The sequence below is a fragment of the Archocentrus centrarchus genome, chromosome 22 (genome assembly GCF_007364275.1).
Source record: "Archocentrus centrarchus isolate MPI-CPG fArcCen1 chromosome 22, fArcCen1, whole genome shotgun sequence".
NCBI classification, from domain to species: Eukaryota; Metazoa; Chordata; class Actinopteri; order Cichliformes; family Cichlidae; genus Archocentrus; species Archocentrus centrarchus.
The window spans coordinates 7,943,069-7,965,862 of record NC_044367.1 but is presented as its reverse complement, the minus strand read 5'-3'; the positions used below and the strand labels follow the sequence as shown (position 1 = coordinate 7,965,862).

Genomic DNA, 22,794 nt, shown 5'->3' with positions numbered 1-22,794 from the left:
CACGTCCGCACTTGAACTTGAGTTTTCTCCCATCGTAGAAGCCAGAGAGCCACTCAGAGCCGCACGCAGAGTCCGGGGGATGCGGGACTCTGTAGCTGTAACACAAAGAGAAAACAGGGTGGCAGTCTGTCCTCACACCAGTAGCTTTGACTTGAAGAGTTAAAGTCTAACCCGCCCGATCGACTGCCCGCCCGGCCGGCGCTGTCAATGCAGTAGTAGAAGTGCCCACCACTTGGCGACATTTTCGTGAAGTGCCGGGAAGAAAACTGGATTCCTATTTTACATATTTTACAAACGTTAATTGGCGTCCTGACGCCCGCTTTCTTCACGCCGGAACGGGCAGTGTCCGGAGTGGCCGGATAGTGGACATAGGTAGAGACTGACCATCAGGAGGTGACCGCCGACCTTTCGCCTCTTTCCGTCTCTTCATCCTTTCCACTCCGCTCCTTTCTCGGCTCTCCTCTGACAGATGGTGTGAAAGCGGCGGAGAGAACAGCAGCTCCCCTCCCTTACCTCAGATCGAAGAACGGAGGCGCGCAGCCACTTTGGCACCGAACTCCGAACAAGCGCCCGACGCTGCGCCACGGCCGCCCACCGCGGAGCGCAGGAGCCGCTGCCCACTGAAGAGATCACCTCGAAGGGGGACATTTGGGCCAGCGCCTAGTGGTCAGCTTGGGGTGGCCGGCAAGCAAACGATTTTGGGGGCGGTTTGGTCGGTTATAGGAGCAGCAGGAGGAGGAGGAGGAGGAGAAGGAGAGCCGACCCTTCCAGCGCCGCTCTCCGGGCGATGCCAGTGTAAATGCCAGGGCGATGTCCCGACGCAAGCAGGGGAATCCGCAGCACCTGTCCCAGAGAGAAATAACGCGTAAGTGAACCTGCAGAAGTTGACCTCGTCACAGCACAGCATCAGTCTCTCTTTGCATTTCTTACTTTTCTATTTGAGAAGTTTATTTATTTATTGTCTTTTTCTGGGTAAAAATAAACATTTTAAGACCTAGAGGAGAAAGTTTGCCGAAGTGCCTCACCGAGGCCATTCTCTTCTCTAGTTTACTGACAAAATTAGATCAACGCTTTAATTTGCTGATCTGATTATTACTCTCTATAAACAAAGCGCAATAATTAGAGTCAGTTTACACACAGAACTCAGAGTGAAAAACTCCTCAGCTGCGTTTCAGACTTTTACTGTAAAAATGCTTCTGGAGAAGGTCTGAGATCAGTTTCGATTTATGAAGACTTTATTATTCCACCATTTGTCTGAAATTAGGCATAAGCAGCGTTATCACTACGGGGATAATTACAGTTAATTTTCAATTTTTCAATTTACAATAAAACAGTTTGATATATATATATATATATATATATATATATATATATATATATATATATATATATATATATATATATATATATATACAGTCACTCCATTGATTGTCGGTGGACATTTTAAACACTATTTTAAAAAAACAGTTACTTTATATCAAAGAAAAATAAATTTGAATAAATTCTGTCGCGTTTGGAAAGTGTTGATACTTTGTTGAGACATCAGAGAACTTTGAACTTTTTTTTTTAACAGATACCATCAACAAAAACAATAAATGAAACAAATCGAATAGCTCTTTCTCTCTCTCCTGCGCTTCAAAGCACCTGCAGCGGCTCAGCTTTAGAATCTGTTTTCTTTTATCGCAGGTTTCTGAATTTTCCACGCTGCACTTTGGAGTCGATCCGTCCCGTTCATCTGTTTAATTGGCCCGTCTCTTCCACGCTGCTTTCTGCTGTACGCATGTAAAGCTCATTCTTCCCCTGGTTGTAATATTAATACCAGGTTTGGATTATTGAATAGGTCTGCACGCCTCAACAGCGAAAAGAAGAAGGGTTTCCCTCACGGCGCTTTAATGCGGAACACAGTAAGTGACGGCATTTCTTGGAGATTAATTTGCGGAAGATTAATGTCCAAGAAAGAAAACACGTTCAAGAGTCAATATATTATTATTATTTTTTTATTCAACTAATTTGATATATTAAAATATGTTAATTACTCAAATTAATTTCCAATGACAAAATCGCTTTGCCGTTAAACTTCTCAGCGGTAAACTAATATTTTCTGGCCTGAGATCAGTTTTGTGGATCAGGTGTCCTGATAGCAGCGCAGAGCTGCTCGTGCTGGACTTTAACGAAGGAAAACAGTAAATATTCACTGCTGTCACTGGACTCCTTCTTCATTAATCACACAGCAGCAGGAGGAAGTGTAGATGTAGGATTTTTTTTTTTTTAAAGATCTGTATGTAGTGAATATTACTCCTCTCTGTCCTCCAGCTAGAGGTTATTTGGGGAGACTTGTGTGAAGCCTGCCAGATCAGATCAACTTACACTACAGTGTATCAGTGTTCACCTCAGTAGCTCGGTGTGTATAACACTCATATTTACCTTAGAGACTCAGCTTGAATGCATGCATGGGTTTGAGGCCACACAGCCTGCCATGTCTTTGCTGCAAGGCCTGTGTTTAGGGCATCGTGGAGTCAACCCAAACAGAGACAAACACCTGAAGACACTATGCTAGATTTAAAAACCCACCCTCACATGAGGAGTAGATGGAGGTAACACTACAATGCAGGCCTAGTTACCTTTTCAAATGGGTCACATTGTGAGATCAGCTTGTGCTGCTCAGAGCAGGAAATACACAACACGTGAGCAAACAGGTAGACAAGAAATACCAAGATGGAGGTTAAGAAATGAGCTTCCTGTTTGTTCTGCAACAAAAATACATCTATACATTCCATAATTTAGGATTTACTGTGGTTGAGCGCGCATACACACACACACACACACACACACACACACACACACACACACACACACACACACACACACACACACACACACACACAGAGAGAGAGAGAGAGAGAGAGCATGGACAACAACAAACATACACACATATGCAAATGCAGACATGTGAGTGAATCCTCCACCTTTGCCAAAATCTACCAAAAACTCTTCTTCTTGAGTTGTCAGGTGACAAAATCTATCTGACCCGGCTTTGATTGCAGTGCATTTATCATTTTCCAACGTGATGCATGACACACTCTGCAAAATAATAGTCATGCACTTGAGGAGAAGAGTTGCTTCTCCCATTTTTGTCAGTATCTGGTGGAAGAGCCAGGAAAGGTGAGACAGATTTTTCTGGAGGTTAACACACTTGTTTTTCCAGTGCAGTTTGGCAAGGCCTCAGTCATAAAGCAGCATTCTCGCACTCACATTTTTAGGCACATTTTCCTGACACTGATTGCAGATCATTTTTTGGACAAACTCCACCTAACTGAGTTCTAAAAATCAACCACAGATCACAGTTTGGACAACTGTTCACTGCCCTCCCCGAACACTGAAGGGTAATTTGCATGTTTATCGTCTCCTTCTGCAGTAAATATGCACCAAACTTAGTTCTTCCCCGCCACAGTAAAATCAAACAAGCCACCCGGAGTGTCAAGTCCGAGCAGAATTCAGTGCAACTTCCCTTGTGGGCATGAGCTTCATCACTGGGAATCTATATTGTTTTATTTGTCACACAGATTTGGGTGCCCTTTTATTTTTATTTTTTTGCCAACAGACATTTTACACCTGAAGGTGCAGACGTACCTTCTGCTTCTCATTCACTCCAAATAACCCCGGCTTTCCTCCGATTTAAGCGTGAAGAGATGCAACCAGGACGAAAGCTGTCATTGTAGTCTCTCTCTCTCTCTCTCACACACACACACACACACACACACACACAAAGGGCTGCGTGTAAATTGCAGTTGCCCACTTGAGATGCATGTTTCCCTTCGGCTTGTCAAATAGCTGTGCACCCTGCTGGGCTAAGTCTTTGTTAGAGAGAGAGGGGGAGAAAGGGAAAGAAGTCAGCATCTCCTGCTTTTAAGCATTCTGTAGATGAGGTGTGTTTAAAATGCCACAAATGAAAATACGCTGCCTCGCAGCATCTTATTAAGTATCACACTTGTGATGGATGCGTAATGAAAATCCCGATAGTCATATTGCTCGTTATTTTCACAAATGTCTTCAGGACTGTGCTGCTAAAGCTTAAAGGCCAAAACAACAGCAAACAAACAGAAATACATATTTCTCTGTGTTTTTTCTAAAAAAGATTTCATTTGCTTAGCTGTCACATTTTAAACCACCAACCACATTTTTTAGTAGTTAAAAATAAAATGTGTTTTTTCCCCATAATTTTCCTTAAAATTTCCATCACTTTCCTTCCCCATATATTATCTTTTCATAGCATTTTTTTTCTTGTGGAAATTGGAAAGAAATGCAACCGAAAAGGTGGAGTGTGTATGCAGATGAATGCAGGACGAGTTTCCAGATCCCCAAAAGCATGCCTGAACTCATTTAAGCTGCACATAGTTTCACACCACTGACACTACAGAACACACACACACACACACACACACACACACACACACACACACACACACACACACACACACACACACACACACACACTCCAACATATCCTACATACCAGAGCGCTGGTTTGCTCAGCTGAGGCTTTGTAAGCTGTCTGTCTTCCCCCCCTTTTCTCTGTCTGTCTCTCTCTCTGTGTCTCTTCCTGCTAGGGGGAGCTCTCAGGCTGTCAGCACCACACGTCTGCCAATGAGAGAAGTGTGTGTGTGTGTGTGTGTGTGTGTGTGTGTGTGTGTGTTAATCAGATGACATCAGTGCTGAAAGACCACATTCACCTCTCTTAACTGTCAACAGCTGCACACCCCACACTCAACTGTCTGCCTCTCCTCTCCGTGGCACTTCTTATTTAGAGCATGCATGTCAATTCACAGCAGTGACTGACACATTTTGTGTGTGTGTGTGTGTGTGTGCGCGCACGCATGCATGCATGCATGCACCGTTGTGAATTAACATGATTGGAGCTACATCTTTCATTTGTACCTAATTTCTGTGCGTAAATGTTGCTGCAGTTATTTTTGTCCTGTGGCATCTGATTCAGATTATTTTGTGTATTTGGTCTGCAGACAAACGGTTTGTTTAGTTTAAATAAAAATGACTCATTTTCTAAAAGTGTGTTTGATAATATAATGTTTAACAGAGAGCAATTATTAAATCTATAAATCTATGGAATATAAAAATGCAAGTTTTTTTTTTTTTGTTTTTGTTTATTTGTTTTAAATAAAACAGCCTAACCTCGTAACGTCTGCTGTGTCAGCAGCGAAGCAGTGACGATTAAATTCAGTTACTATTCTCCCTTTCTGTATATTTTCATCTATTTGGAACACCCAAATGTAAACGTTTAAAAGAACAGCTGAACATATGACTTCATTTTAAAGATAACCTGTTCTAGATTCTGAAAATGTGCATATTTAGCATGTGGCTGAAAACAAAACAAGACAAAACAAACAAAGAAAAAACAACTTTAACCCCCATGAGGGGTTGAAATTAAGATGTTAAAAAGCACCTCAATCTCAGCTCTTTTGGAGATGAACTCTGCATTATTTCTGAGCAGCACTTCTTCCCCCGCTGCAGCACCTCCTGGGTGGGTGGCTCCGTGCTCAGGCACTACTCTGATCTGTCTGTAACTCGCTGTCGTTGCTGCAGCATCAGGCTGAAACAAACAATTACAATTATTTGCACATTTGGCATTAGTCCACTCCTGACTGGCTCGACGTGGTCATCCAGCCTTCAGCCAGCACACGGGATTTACCCCGAATTAGCTCTGAGGTAAACGGGTTTTTATTTAAAACTAGGTCGAGTCTGAAAATAGGCTGCGAGTCAAAACACTTCCCTGGATGCAAAGGCATATTTTTAATAGCTTAAACATTGAAAATGGTCCTTCAAAGTAAAATGTATGAAATCAAAGTGAAGTTTTGGCTGTTAAAAACTCTTTTTTAAGCCATTTTTTTGGTTGATAGGTAGAAAGAAAGAAGTAACAGGAAACGAGTGAAGATTGAAACTGGGGGACGTGATATGGTTTGTACTCTTTAACACCTGCCAGCAAAGCACTCCCATACTGTGTGAACATAATTACAGTAAATTTTAAAAGTAAATTTTTTTCACAAAAGTGAACAAGCTGCTGCAAAGCTGCCTACAGTTTATATAATTCCCAAAATTAATGAATTAGTCAACTTACAAAAAATACATACACAAAAAAGACTCAGAGATTTTTGGCCTTTTTTAAAAATTGTTTTCTCCTAACACACACACACACACACACACACACATATTTATATATATATATATATATATATATATATATATATATTTTTTTTTTTTTTTTTTTTTTTTTTTCTCAAAATTGACTTCCTGTTTAGACGAAAGTTTTCTGAGGGCACATCTTGACTTTGACGGTCTTTGCGGTGGCAGATTATTTTCATCAGCTTGAGTCTTCCTCTCACTGCTATCACAAACATCACACACATCTGTGCTGTATCACACTATATCTGTGAGCTCTTTTTGCATGGATCACAGGTAATTCTTGCAAAACAATAAAAACAGCTCTTTAGACAGACAGCATGTGCGTCCACATGTGTCTGAGTGTGTGTGTTTATATGTGTTAACAGTGTGGCTAAGTGTCGCGCTGTGACTGTAGTTTATCGGGTGATGAGTGAGTGAGCTGCTGTCAGTTCTGAGTGCGTGTCGTGAGGAGTGTGTGAGACCTCTGCTCTGTGTGTGAGTCAGTGTAATGTGCAGTCGCAGCCACAAACATTATATCTTGATTTAAGACTGTGCGTATGTACGTGTGTGTTGGAGGTAATGGTAAAAAAAACACAGAAGCCAAGATGAGTTTTGATCACACACACACACGCACGCACATCCAAGGAGGGACCAGTTATCACTGGTCTCAACTGGCAGAATCTTTCTGGTTCTCTGAGCTAACCATGATGGCAGAGATAAAAGTAAAATCATTAAAACGGCTCTCGAGGAGAGGTGAAAACAAATATTTGATTGGCATCTGGCCACTAATGTGCTATCCCATTTGTGTGAATATTATGTGTGTTAAAGATTTAGATGGATTTACAGCACATGTTTGGTGTTAGGTGCTAAATGGAGGGAACCAAACCCAGAGATGATCACCTGCTGAAGGAAAACATTCTCTCTGAGTTCAGAACAGCCCTTTGTGGCCTTAAGAATGTGTGCCGATTTAACCATGAGCAGCATGCCTGGTGGATGTGAAGAGATTCATATTAAGATGGTCCTTTTCTGTTGTCTTTTGCTAAGCAATATCAGCACGGTGCTCTTATATGACTCAGTCGAGCCTTGTTAGGTAAAATCAGGCTGAAATGACTTGAAAAGCATCTTTTGCACACGCTTTCATCTTCACTGGACATTTCGGGGCTTTGCTGCAGTCTTTGACTCTCTCCTGAGGCTTCATTTAGAGTTTATTTATGAGAACTGATCATTTGTGCATTTTCAGTGTGAATTTGTTGTAAGATGTTTGCGGTTTCATGAGAATCAGATTGTCAACCATGCATTTAAGGACCATCATTTTTTTAAAATAATTAATGTCTTTGATGAAGTGGAGTTTGTATGGGTCACTGTACACACACACACACACACACACACACACACACACACACACACACACACACACACACACACACACACACACACACACACACACACACACACTTAATGCATGTGCCTGGGAATCCAAAAGATGAACCGACAGACACGTTTTGATGCACAATGCGTGTAACACATACACACGAATGCAGAGGCAGCAGGACAGTGCTGATTTTGGCTGACAAAGTTTGGATATTGGACATCTGCTGACACACACACGGCTCCTTAAAGTATAAAGCATGAACCAACTATAAATACAGAAATGCATTTGTATGTATATACAACTTTGCATACTATTAGTGTAAAAGGCAGAGGGCTGTATATGTAAAAAGCAGATCTAAATCAGGTATATGGTGGAGTGGGGTGGGGTGTTCCATCTGGAGCCTTCATCTACATTTGACATCCCAAATCTGTTTGCATTTCTAATGTGGAGGCTGAGACAAATGGCCAACCTGCTGCTAATTCATCATCTTGTATTAGAGAGAGACGGAGAGAGGTGATGGTGATTAGTTCACTCTTCATCACATCATCATTCCCACTCCCTTTTACCTCAGAGGGTCAGTTCTTTACTCCACCATCTTTCAGACTCCTCATCCTTTTTGCAGATATCCCTCACTCATAAAGCTCATTCATAAAGCTGTTTGCATTTGCTTTCACCACACATCTGCTCTCTCGCTGCTGTTTCCCAGCAAAAGCCTGAACACTGGCCAAAACGTGTCTGTTTATTCACAAACACTGAAAAAATATTGGTAATATTTATCAGCGTCTTATTCCGATCGACTAATATGTAGAACCTTAATGTACACCATGCCATAACTCAACATACACTGGTAGATACTTGCAGGTCGATGTGATGCTGCAAGTACGCATTACTTTGCTTTAACCTCCTAACCTCTGAACATCCACAGGATCTCTGGCAGCCCATTCTGGGTCAGGGTAGCGTTATAGCCACACACTGAACAAGCAAAAAGAACAAGATTTCATAAATGCCACATTCACACCTCCTCAAACCTTATGACTTAATGCTACTTTACCTGTTCAGCATCGACTTATGCCAGCATGTCAGGGTAGGCTCTGTGTGCAGAGCTCTCTGTGCTTCCACACTGTAAGCATTCAGCATTATAGCAGGTGAATGAACTGCAGGTCTAACAGCTTATTTCTGGTGGAGCTCCAGCACACTTAACCCCCTGAAAGGTCCTTAGACCTGTATTTAAAGCTTGTGGTAGTCAGAATAATTTGCATGTTGATCATACTACTTGGTTCTGTTTTATATTTACAGTAACTCATGCAACAGCATTACAAGAGCAGCTTTTTTTCTTGTGTTGCTCACAGACAGCTGGCAATGTAATGACATGTTTGCATCTGTGTCATGTACAGAATTGAGCCTCTGATGAGTGAACAAACATCCAGGTTAACTTTGACCTCTCTTCTATTTTGTTTCTTGTACAGCGGAGGTTGAGCATCCAGATGGCGCTCTGCTCTCTGACTCCCTACCCTCCCACCCACTTACCCTTCCCTCCAATACACTTGGCCTACGTCCCCACCCTTTGGACCCCAGCTTGGCCCACACCCTGCCTCCTGGTCTCCACTCTGACCACGACCTGCTGACTTGTGGCCAGTGCCAGATGACTTTCCCATTGGGTGACATACTCCTCTTCATTGAGCACAAGAAGAAGCAGTGCCAAACACCGCTGCTGGCCAACGGCTGTTATGACAAAATGAATGATCGAGGAGGAGGACAAGGAGAGAGTCCAACTCTGCAAAGCCTTCATCACTATGCCCAGAGGGTGGAGCTAAGAAAGGTACTGGAGCCGGTAGAGATTGGCATCCAGGTGACACCAGAGGAGGACGAGGAGGTAGGAGCAGGAGGTGAGAGAGGACAGAAGACACCAACCAAAGGAATTTGCCCGAAGCAGGAAAACACACCATCAGGTAGGCGTGACAAACACACATTCTGACGGAGAGAGTAGAGCATTTTGGGAAACACACTAATGTCTCAGCATTACATAAAGACACCAGTATCAGTTTCATATTTAATGAAATTCATTTAATTCAGTTCAATTCAAATTTATTTAGACTGTCTCTATTACTGTTTCATATATGGCCAGGCAGGTTTGAATAGATATTTTCCATTAATAAATGAAATCATCATTTAAAAACTGCATCTTATATTTACTTGGCTTATCTTTGTCTAACATTAAAATTTAAAATATGGAAAAAATAAGAATTCAGGAAGGGGGCAATTAATTATTGACAGCACTGTATGTTCACTTTTTTTATATATCTTTTTGATGAACAGTATTGCTGTCTTTAATTTGCTATATTACTGTATTGTGCAGAGCTGTCAGCTGTAGTGCATGTTGCCAGATTCAGCTGCTGAGTGCAGGCTTAGGTTTGATTTCTCCCTCCCTCCTCCCTGTGACAATAACCACGACTCTATGATGCCTGAGCGTGACCCTCAAAAACCAACCACAACTTTGACTTTGACTGCGAGTCATATCAACAGCATATTTATCAGTGGCCTTTAGCGGTGCGGGTAGGCTGACCCTCCCAGGCTAGTCCCTCTGATTCATATAGTTAAATAGTTCAGAGAAGCTTTCTCATTCCATCTGTAGGAACTTATATTTGGTAGCATTGCACACACATGCAAATTAGGCCTCACTGAAAACAGGCACAACATTGGGTGGAGACTCAGTGAGTTTCAATGTGGCTCACAGATGAGGATCTGTACTTTCCTTTATCACTTGGATGCACTGAAGGAAATCTGCTGAAGCATCAGCTGATGTGGTCTGGCATTGAAAACAGCTCACCTGCTGGGATTCCAGCTGAGCTCGACTTTGTGGCCTGCCTGGACCTGGAATTAATAATTATTATTATCTGGACATGTTATCAGGATGCCGACATCCAGCTCATGCATGCTAGCATCACGTGGAAACAGGAAAAAGGCAACGATCAGTTTTCCCAAAATGGTGAACGGTTTCATTCCAGAGAAAGGTTTTTGGACAGCAACAAACCTGCAGTTTTTTTCATCAGTCTAAATCCATTTCACTTTCTTTTACTAATCCTGCAGCTGCATGTGCACACACACACATTTGTTGTTTTATTTTTCATGGAGGCGTCCTCTCATTCACGAGAGAAAGAGAGATGTTCATTTCATTAGAGGACACGGACAACAGAGGGAGGGAGAGAGAAGAGAAAGAGGGGTGAGACAGGCACATTACCCACTCAAATCTCTAAACCCCCTCAAGGACTCAGCTAGTTGAAACAAATTGAGCAAAACATGACAGAGAGACTCACCCTGACTTTCATGGAGAAATCCAGCCTAAGCCATCTGCTTAAAAAGGTGAAAAGCTCATTAAAATTCAAATAAGCAAAGACAGGGAAAAAAAAAACACCATGAGAGGAGAAGAAAAAGTAGGAAAAGACAGAAAGAGGGATTAAAAAGAGGATAGTTTCATCCCCATTCAGTGAAGTAAAGAGACAGTTTAGCAGGAGAGCATCTGTGGGGGGAAGAGCACCAGCAGTTATCTCTCAAACCAGTCAAGACACTCATACAGAAGCCTGAGAAAAAAGCAGACTGTTCCTGCTGGCAACAATAACTCTGTCCTGGTTTCCAAGAGGTCAGTTTTATTAGAGCTGAGAGTCTGCAGCTCAGCCACCACCAACAAGCAAGTACTACAGTCAGCCACATGTCAGCGGCTAAAATGCAGTGAGAGTGTTTTAACATGAAAGCATATAAAACACGTCTCAACTCTGACATTGAAAGTATTACAGATGAGAACAGACTGCTCTGTATGTCATCATTCAGTATTCTAGTAAAGTACGTCTGGATGGTTAGCACTGCTGTGGTTAAATCCTTTAGACATTTGCAGAAGGAATGAATAATAAAAGACTCACAGATTTCCCATTAACCCATACATACATGAGACATACATGATGCACAAACATATCTGAATGACGGAGTGTAATTGCAAACTGCCCACACGTCATCAACGCCGATCCCATTCAGATGAGAGAGAGATGTAAGGAAAAATAAAATAAAATAAAATACAGAAATACGATGTTAAGGTGAAGTTTCAGTGCAGTTATCGTCTGACTAAACAGCCCAAACTGTAATAAATAGATAAAAAAATGTACTTACTTTGGTCTACTTTGGTGCACACCTCCAAAATAAACTTTAGTAGATAAGTTCCAGATGACCTGAGAGGTCTATGGGTTTCAAAATATAGAAATAGATGTATAATATATTATATTTCCTTTTTATTTTGAAGTGAACTTAAGCTTCATTAAGAAATCACATTATATGTGATCATTGTGCATCAAATCAAACCGTTAGAAATGCCAAATTTGTTGTTTCTCATATGAGTTTGTGGAGTCCATTAGAACTCGTCGTACCTCAGCTTTAAAAAGAAGTATGTATGCATGAAGTATGTTCAGCATTACAACATGTCAGAGACAATTCCTGCATGAGTTTTCCCTTTCTTGGGATGAAAACACCAATGATAACACCCTCTCAGACGTATGTGCAAAATCATTATGACATTTAGATGGAAACATGAATATATTCATCAACGGCAGCATTCTAAATTTAGAAGAACACATTGGCCCAAAGCCATGTGAGGAAATGCACTCGCAGGTAACCCTCCTGCCTCTGTTGTCCCGTCCGGGGTGCGAGAGCGGGACAGCGGTTTCGCCTACATTGTAAACACTGTGTTTGGGCCTGAACTTCATCAATATTTCATCAGGCTGTTACAACTCTGCCTGGCAGCTGTGCGTTGCTGCTGTGGACAGCATGGCCGCCTGTACCTCTGAAGGTTTGGTGCTTAGCTCTAAAACGGCACTCCAGCTTTGCGTTCAACACAACACGCAGAGCTGCACTCAGGCACGTGTGCTAAACGAGTGGCCTTGGTCACACTATTAGGTTGTCATTTTATATCTATCCCCCTGTGTTTAAATGCTTGCAATATAACTGCAACGCTCCTGTGAAATCAGCCCCACGTGTCCTGTGTTGGAAGACTGGAAAATGTAATTGCACAATATTTCTTTATAACAGAAAGTGCAATAATTTTCACATTAAAAGCAAAAACAAATTAGCGGCTCAATTGGACGTGCTCTGCAGCAACTGTAAACTATATTGCTCCAATAACATTTTATGTTTGAAAATTACCCACAGTGTTTCACCATTTCCACATGAAATATGTCCAGCCAGCATCTTATTAACACGAGCAGAAGACAGAAGGATTTATTAATCAAGCTGGAGTTCAGTTTGGCGAGAGCACACTCGGCCCCTCTCGTGATCACTGGGGGGGGGACTGAAATGCGGCAGGTGGAATTTTGTCTTTGTAACTCAGACCGAGTTTTTCCTTCACTGCATTTTTTTTTTTTTTAGCACCTTTCATTACCTGGTGGAGGGGGGGAGGAAACATAGGAAAGGAAGTGAGAGAGGAGAGAGAAAGATGGGAAAACTGATCAGGGACATGACGGACGACAGCGCTTTGTAATTGGCTCCCAGCAGGTCAAACTACTCCTTTATTCTTAAGCTTTTACACTTCCATTTGTTCTCCATGTGAAATGGAACACACACGTATCCACACACTTATACGAGCATCATGCCAAGATTTTTTAAACCCCTAAATTAGGAGAGGTGTTCCTGCTCTGCGAGAGCTGCTGCTGAGTTTTTTTTTTCTTTTCCTCTCTCCATCTGTCAGGTAGTGAAACGCAGAGAGAAATAACAGAGCACCAAGCTTTTCATTCAGTCTGTGCAACTTAGACCTGATATTGTGCTGAAGGATTCGGAACAATGGTCTTAGTTCAAATTCACGTCTGTTTAGTGGCGTTTTTGTGCTGTTTCGACTGTTGTTGTCAACACAGCAGAGAGGGAACGCTCTACTTGTGTGTGCAATGGACACAGCTCAGAGAGAGAGGAGCTTTAACTGTGCTTCTGTAGCCATCACCTCAACATTTAAACAAGGAGTGATTATTCAAAAACCAAAAGAAAAAAAAAACTGTGCAAGAAATGGCAATTATGAGAAAAAAAAATCCACAATTCTCTGAATAGATAAACTGCAAACAACTAAATGTGTTTGATGTGTGCAGACATAACCAACAATTGACCATTAAAACTTGTTTTAAATGAGGCTTATACCCAAATATTGTCGCCCTCCTAAAATAACGGCCTAAGTCATTTTTTTTTAACAAAAAGTTTATTTTTGCCTGAATCAAAATTTCAATACTTGGTTCAGTTTTTTGTTTTCTGAAAAATCTGAAAAAAAAAAAAAAAGATTTATTTTAAGAAGGTGATGATATTTGTGTACAGGCCTAATTTAAAACCATCAACCTTTTGTATATAGAAGATGGGTACACACTGACTGAATACCTTTTGGTAGTGTTTAGGATTTTAACCGGCAACCCTGAGGTCATATACCCTCCAGAGGTCCACTGACAGCTTGACAGAGGTGCAAACACTGACAGTGTGGATCAGAGAAAGAGAAGGAAACCTGCCATTTTTACTATAAAGCGATCACACTTTGCACTCACGCTGTGTACACTTATCACTGAGTAGTATTTAACACCCCCGACACAGTGCTGTGCAGCGCTTAAATCCTCGTCAAATAGGGTTTAATTCAGGCATTTAACTAAGTCCAGTTGAAGTGGAAACACACACACACACACACACACACACACACACACACACACACACACACACACACACACACACACACACACACACACATGACCTGTCAAATGGCTCTCAGATTGAAAAAGGTGTCACCATATCTGAGCTGGTCAATACCACTCCCTCCTGTGTGTGTGTGTGTGTGTGTGTGTGTGTGTGTGTGTGTGCTTGTGTGTGTTTTACATGTGTGTACCAGCTGTCCAGCTCTACCTCTGCTTTCACACACACACACTTCCTCTGTCCTTTTTTCCCAGCTGACAACTTTTTTTTTCTGTTTGTTCCACTTCATTCTCTGTCTTTCACACACAGATGGTTACTTGTACACATTTAAAGCTACCTCTCTCTCTCTCTCTCTCTCTCTCTCTCACACACACACACACACACACACAGATTTAGAAAACAGAATAATTAACGCACTTTATTTCCACAGGGATGTGCAATTTTGCAGAGTAAGAGTAAGAACGCACATATTGAAAAACACAATTTTTCAGGCGTGTTTGTGTGTTTGAATCTTATGTAAATATTATTCACATGGACACACACATCTTCAATAAATAATGACTGAGAACAGTGGCATGTCCCTAAAATATTTACCATATGCTTATTTATCTTCCAAATGAAACTGCACAAAGACGTAACAAAGAGCTATGTTGCAGTAAGTATGCTCTGTATGTGTGTGAGTGTGTGTGTGTGTGTGTGTGTGTGTGTGTGTGTGTGTGTGTGTTTGATATAACAGCCTGTACTTTAGAGGCATTACGGTCCCTGCTGCTCTTGTTTTTTTGAGTTGTTTCAATAAAGCTGGGAGGCCTCTCGGATGGAGCGACGGCCTTTTTGAAGTGGTAATCACTCTGGTTTGTGTTGCTGCTCGCTCTCTCCCTCTGTATGTGTGCTTTGGCTAGTTTGGGTACATGCGGGTGTTTTTTCATTGCACAGCCCTGATGCATTCCTAATAGGTCTGAAAAAGTGTGGATGCACACACGCACACACACACACTTTAATAAGTAAACTACATTCACTGTGTCGTGCAGTGATGGACAGGCTGCTTAAACGATGAATCCATCACTGCTTATTACTCAGTTCAGTGTTAGAAATATTGAGCTATTTTGCTAATTCCTCCTGAGAACATTCATTTTCTTAACCACTTATTGAATTCAGGATTGCAGGTGGGCTGGAAGTTATCCCAGCTGTCAGTGGGTGAGAGGATACACCACGGACATGCCACCAGTTACAGAACAATAAATTATGTTGATTTAAAACTTCCAACCTGATGTCACAGCCTCTGCTGTGAGGAACTTTCACCATCTTAATGCAATATTTAAGATTCAAAAATGGTGAACGTTTGAAGATAAGTTAGTTCATATTTTTAAGATAAAGGTTTTTGTCTCTGCATACATATAAATTCAGAAATAGTATCAACACCAGCACAAACATGTCAAACTTTTGCAGACACAGAAACCAAGCAGTGCGATTGTTAAGCAGCTAGCAGTATGCACTCAGCTCTGGCTGCTGCATGCTAACAGTAAAGGCATGCAGAGCTAAAAGCCTCCCGACTCCCAGTTTGTACAATCCAAGCAAACTCTGGAAGTACAGTCTCTGCAGTGAACTGATATCAAACTGGTAAAGGATAGGGTCGCTCATGATATTCAAATATTAGTATAGTCATTAAATTATATTAAAATGAATTAATAATTTATGGCACTATTTATGGCACTACTCTTTTTCTCTGCTAATATCTTCCCGTTGGGTGTAACATGCTGCTGCTACCTGAAGGTGGTGGCAGTGAACATAAAGGCTGTTTGCTAAGCACCATAAAACAGCAAAAGTAGAAGAACACACCCCTACCTGCCAAATACATGCTGCACAGGGAGATCAGACACCACTGTGCAGATAGGAACAACATGTGAAGCCAAAGGAAAATAAATTTGTAAACTATTCAGCAGGTAAGCTAGCATGTCACAGGTCTGCCACAAATATGTACATGCTACATGTTCAAAGAATAGTCAAATAGTTCCCACTATATACTGAATAGTATTTTTTGCTTGAATTGCACTTATTGACTCTTTTGTGGCAGTCTGACTGCTGACTCAGCGTGCATCCTGTCATGTCGCTCGTTCGGGATCACCTTTGGTTAATCTGTTAGTTCCATTTTCCCCCCTAAACCTTAACAAGTAGTGTTGGTGTCCATCCCAACTGTAATTTCCTGTTTAAAAATCTTTTGGTTTAAGTCATCAAAGCCCCTCATATCTCCTTATGCACAGTTTATTGGTCTTGAATCTTACATCCAATATTGTCATATCAGTGCATCACGCCAGTGTTCCAGTTTGACAAGATGGCACTCATTCACGCCCTGAGAATGAGAATGACTGGGTCTGAGACTTTTTTGGACAACAGACCACTAAAAATGCACCAGCAGCAGCAGCAGCAGCAACGTGTCACTGGGACTAACTGCCATGCATCAAAGTCCACATTAGAGTCCTTTAAAGTGCTTTTGTCATGACCCATCTCCCCTCCTGAACTTTAAACTTACCCGTGTTTGTGTTTGCAGCCCTGTGGGCGCATCGATCCACTTCTTGTGTGAGCCTTGTGTAAATCCAGTGGCCACTGAAAGGGCCAAAAGACACACAGACGTGGAGAAACAGAGAGAACATATTTACCATTAATAGAGCATCTCATTTATGTGCTTCTTAGCATTTTCAAAATCCCTTTTTGCGATTTTTGCCTTGTTGCCTCTCTCTGCTGTTAATCACTTTGCATGCACTCATTTAAATATTAAAATTTTTTTAATCATCAAAGCCAGTGAGCATCATGCATATTCATACCCCCCCCCCCCCCCCCCCCCCCCCCCCCCATTCCCTGGATCTCAGGTTCATTACTCTGCTGCTAGCCATTAGCCACTTCCCTAATCACACAGTTTACACACACAGACTAGCCTATGTATGCATGCACAAGTGAGTGTGCACGCACGCACGCACGCACACACACACACACACACACAGGTAGCCACCAGCGCTAACCAGTGGTAATCCACTAACTAGAGTAAAACAGGCAGGCAACCCTCCAGGCTAAACTGAGTGAGCAGACTTGTCATCCATCCCGGCTGCTCGATGGCTGGAGCTCAGAGTATTTGTCAAGAGGCTCGGCGAAACCCTCATTAGCATAATGACTTTGTAGTTCTGCATTAATAAAATTTGCATATGAAGCCATGTTAATTACTTCTGATCAGCCTTTTTTGCATTCATGCATGGTAATTTTGGGCGACTTGCAAAAATTGATGTCCTGGCGTCGGTGATGAGATTGGTGGAGGAGGCTCTCTGTAACTGTGTGTGTGTGTGTGTGTGTGAGGCTGAAGGGGGGGTGGAGATGATGAAGGTGAAGTGTGGAGGGTGAGGGTGTGTTTTGGGGCTTTATCAAAGCAGAATAGATGGCAGATTGGTGTGGTTTGCTTTCCGGGTGGCAGCTATCTTTCTCCCTTTAACTGTTTTTTTTTTTTTTTTTTGAATCTCAGTGAAAAGAGAAGCTTTCCAGTAAAATCCTCTCCTAATTTTGTTGTATAACACATACACACTCACATATTCTCACAGAGGCTGGCTGGCAGTCATTTGTGAATCTATTGTTTACTCTCAGTTCTACATTTCAAACAGCAGACTTCTCAGACTCTGCCATCTTTGATCAACAATCGATCATTTTCAAACCATTTTGTACACGATTTTTGGTTCTCGTAAGAATTTCCTTTAACTTTGAATTACCTCCATTTTTCTCTGTAAGCTAGAGTTTTATAGACCGTTACTCACGGCATGTCCTCAGCTTTACTGTAATACAGTATCATTTACACTGTGCATTTTGAGGACAGGTTTCCTGGACCCCACTTTGAGAAGCAGTTGCTTTAATGATTCCTGAGATATGATGTCAGCTTTTCTCTTTGGCTTTTAATGGCTGTAGAAAACCAGCTTTCTTTATTGAAAATAGCATCTAAGTAAACAAAGCCTGATTTTTGAAGCTTTCCATTTATTGAAGACTTTTCCCTCAAGGACAAACTCATTTGAATTCCCTACAGGACCGATCAGGTTTAACAAACCTGCTAAACCAGTTAGAGCTTCTTCATGGTCCTTCTCGATTTCAGGCATTTTTCCTTTTTCATTTTTTCATTTTGCTTGTGGTTTTTGGCACCGAGCCTTTAATGTATGCATCATGTATCATGCTTTTCTTAGAATCAAGCAAAACAAAGTGCAAGGAGAGAAATTCATTCCAATGCAACAACAGAATTAAAGCCAGACGTTTTTAATGTTGACCTGCACCCTGGAGGCTCCGCGCTTCTACAACATCAACGGGATGGACACAAATCACCGGCAGCATCCCTCAAGGTTCTTAAAGTGGGAACACTAAAGATGATTTTTTTAGCTGGTCAGTTGGTTTTTACTGATGAAAACTTTGCTCATCATGTCCTGCTGATCAATTTGCTAGTTCTCCATGGTAATTTATGATTAAATGATTAATGATTAAAATAACTTCCTGGCTTCCTTTGGACGACATGTTTGAGCTGCAGGAAAGAACATTATCTACACACCACTGGCTGTTTAGTTTATTGAGCACACAAGTTCTGAAACCATCTATGGATTTTTTTCCTTTTTTTTGTATGTATATGTATGTCTATACATTATCACATGTACATTATTCCCAAAATAAAAGTATTTCATTTAAAAATCTACATGATTATTGTGCGAACTGTAGCAGCAGCTCTAAAAAGTAAAAGTAATGGAAATGAACCACTTTAGGACATGAACACCATTCCAGCGTCAGCAGAGCTGCAAGGATCACTCTGCACAAAATGTATCGTATCTATAAAGTGTAGGTTCACCAGGGTCCTTACTGAATAAGCACTAATTTGGTGGGAGAATCTTTCTTATAGCATGTTGACTTCTTTGAGAATGCCAGATCGAATCAGGTAGTGATAAAACACTGCAAAGCTTTGTGAAGGTGACGATGGCTGGATGCAAAGCTATGCTTGTGTCTGCAGTCGCTTAGACTGGCTGACGATATTTGAGGCCTTCCAGCGAAGGCTGCAGTGGCATTCAGCTCTCTGTGCCACTGCATGCTGAGTGTGTGTTTATAGTGAAGCAGGGCTAGCTGCTCCACTGTGTGTGTGTGTGTGTGTGTGTGTGTGTGTGTGTGTGCGCACACATGTGTTTTATGTTTTATGAACAGAAAATCTGTGTAATCATGTGCGTCCTTGTTCAAACAAAGCAGGGGTTATTGTTGATTACTGCTGTAGAACCAGATTCAGTGTTTCCTCCTCTGAGCTCGATGTGATGATTTCTTTTAGAGATCTGACACATTTGCCTCAAAAGTGCTTTTCCAACTCACTCAAAGGTTTATGTGTAACAACAGAGTGAAAATTGGTGTCTTAGGACCATCTGCAGCATAATTATTCATTCATGATATTTTGATGCAAATAAATCTGTTTCACTTTGTGTTTCTGTTTCGTGTGGCACAAGCCAAACTATATTATTATTATTCTTTATTTCAAGTGTAGGAAGGCGGAGCCAAACGAATCAGAATTGTACAGAAAAACTGTACAGAAAGGACACGTCTGTCTCAGTCATCCAGGTCATGCTGGTCTCAAGAGCTTGAAAAAAGGTGACTGCATTTCTTTATTATCAGAAGTTCAGTCACCTTATTTTCAAGCTCTTGAAATTCTATAAAAAGAACAATTATGCAGTTATTTACAGCATTATTTGCCTGTGGTCAGTGTTAAGAAGTTAAAATAATATAAACTTAGGGTGAACTCTTCTGGTCTTTTAGAAATCTGTTAATCTGTTTGTCATGGGTTTCATCAGCATAGCAAATATTTTTTCACACATCAAGGCTGTAAGAAGTGCTGGAAAGTTTTTTTTTTTTTTTTTACTTGTCCTGTCCGGCAGTTTAAGCAAGCAAAATTATTGTCTTCATGCTCTGTTGTGCCAAACACCTTTGCTGTGCCAAGAGGAGCTCTACTGTAGGCTCCTCTTGTTAGTCTCTTTCTTTGTTCCTTTATTTACATGTTTAAATGGCCAACAACACCAGACCCCCCCCCCCCCCCCCCCCCCCCCCCACACACACACACACACACACACACACACACACACAGAGGACTCTGCCATAAAACGGAGGGTTAATAAATTGTTCACAGGAGTGCCAAACACAAACGAGTGCTTGTGCTTTCTTCAGATGTGCCTTTTAATTACTGGGTAATTCTATGTGTTCTGTACCATAAAAAATATTTAGACTTTGCAACATTAAAACATGCAGACAATGCTTTGCTTTAGAGGCTCTCAAACCTCAAATGTATGGGAATCATAATTAAAATGTAAATACAGCAAAGTTGGATGAGTGTATTGGGATTTAGGCACTTGTAGAGCTGAACTGTATCACTGCGGTGTAAAAATAGAAAAAAAAAGAACTCACCTATTTGTCAAGCTCTGTTTCTGGTATCTGGAAAGTGTTCCACCCAAACACACTTTGTACAGGAACTTCCACTTAGGCTGAAATAAATAACAGAACTGGGTAGTTAGTATGAGGGACGGCAATTTTGCATCTAATTTGCAGCAACAAACACACAAAAAAGACACATATTCATGCAAAGGTGAATTTTCCCACAAACGGTGTCCTGCATGAATACATTCAAGTCCAGAACTTTGGTATCCTCCCACAGTCCAGAATGAAGAGTCATCTAGGCTGAGATTGGCAAGCTGGTCACTGTCAGCTTTCTCTAGCAGCACTTTTATTTATTCATTTTTATTTTGTTTTTGATTGCCTGAATATATCGTGCCTTCTGGCTATGTCATAACACCCTGCAATTAAAATCTTCTCTGAATTAACTGCTGAATTTTGCTCGGACTGAGACCGAGTCGCGGGGATTTTCTGTGGCAGATTTCTCCCTGCTGTGTCTCAGAGACAACGCTGTGCTTTGTCTTGTCTGCCCCTGTGACAACAGCCTGTTCCATCTCGCCAGCTTTGAGGATCTGAATCCGCAGCCTTTCCTTGTGTTGTCTATCAGCCTGACACTGGTGGCTTTTGCTGTAACTCTGCATCCGAGATTTGATTTAGTAAAGTTGGGCGGTGGCAGCGAGAGGGCTTTGGAGAGCTGGGGAGGCATGTACGTGCTGCAAAACAGACACAACACCTCAGAGACAGGTAATATATACAACAGGCTTTTCTAGCTAAGCTGACATGGTGATGCTTCAAACCTTTTTAGACCAACCAGGGAAAGACATATCTCTTGACTAAAAATAATTTGACAGTACTGTCACTGTGCACTAGCAGGCTGCAGCATTTCCAGTCTAGCCACACAGACAGGATGGGATTATCGCAGTATTTCGGTGAGTTTGGGGGAGACTCATAACTGCCTCTCTCCTCTACAATAGCCTGTTGGCGTTTAACACTGGCCAAATCGCCACTTAACAAAAGCTAATTTCTCACTTGGTTAAACTGGGAAGGATTAGGGGCCCTGTGTTGGTGCAGTCCATGTTTGGTGAAGAGTGAGGGATGGAAGGATGTTAGGAAAAGATTTAAACCTCAATTACAAGAGACCGAGGACTTTTGTGCATGCGTGGCGAAGGTGGGATGCTGAGGTTTAGCGACTTTGCTGGAAATGTTTGCTGCCTCGTGTGTGTGTGTGTGTGTGTGTGTGTGTGTGTGTGTGTGTGTGTGTGTGGGTGTATGTGCATGTGTGTGCATGCAGCTGAGGGTGACACAGCCTGACAAATACATGATGATCCCCTTGTTTAGAAGGGTTTAAATCTCCCCAGTTTCACATACTTACTGGTTGGGAGGTAAGACATCCAATCCAAGCAATTTAAGCCTCTCCTATTCATCTTATATGATAGAAACACATTTAGTCGTGTGGCTGCTGCATTTCCCCTTAACCCTCTGAGGTCTAAGCAATCACAGGTGATAATCCTGACCTTGTATTTTGGAGAAATACAAACTATGGAAATGTGATATGTATCAGCTAAAATTATTTTCTTTGCTCCCTAGTTGCCAAAAGCTGGTACAATTTAATAAAACCTAAAAAGACTTATTCTGATCGTCTAGGATTAGCATTACGTTTCAGATCAGGGCTGGGGGTCTTCACCAGTGATGACTTGGTTCTCAGAGAGTCAGAGACATTTTATTAACTACTGTACATCCTTCAGGTCACTGGTGGGGTAGGTTTGCATGTACCCCTTTATATGGATTTGCACCTATTTTTCATCCCCATCTATAGTTAACATCTTCTGAATCTATGCTTGATTAGCATTTAGCGAAACATGAAGTGGGTGTGAAACCTGTTAGAGGACCACAGCTGGTTTCACCCCATGAAATGGTGAGCTTTGTCAACAATTAAAGAATCATTTTGGGAATTGTTTTGAGGGTTGCATGAAAATGCTTATTATGTGCAGGAGGCTATTGCTGTACATGGCAGCCATGCCTGCAGTAAGTAATGATCTCACCCTATAAAAATGCTCTGGCTCTGACACTGCCTGACTTCACCTCTAAGTGACACCTCTGCCCTCATGTTTAGGAGACGCAGAGTGGAA

At 41.6% G+C, this 22,794-nt stretch overlaps 1 protein-coding gene across 1 annotated transcript; it reads left to right on the top strand.

Annotated features, from left to right (window-relative positions):
* The first annotated feature begins 195 nt into the window (after window positions 1-195).
* Window positions 196-18,543, top strand: LOC115772585 (B-cell lymphoma/leukemia 11B-like). Its single transcript, XM_030718920.1, has 3 exons — window positions 196-865; window positions 9,013-9,495; window positions 18,448-18,543. The coding sequence occupies exons 1-3, from the start codon at window positions 811-813 to the stop codon at window positions 18,519-18,521; spliced, it is 612 nt and encodes a 203-aa protein (XP_030574780.1). The 5' UTR covers window positions 196-810; the 3' UTR covers window positions 18,522-18,543.
* The last annotated feature ends 4,251 nt before the right edge of the window (window positions 18,544-22,794 follow it).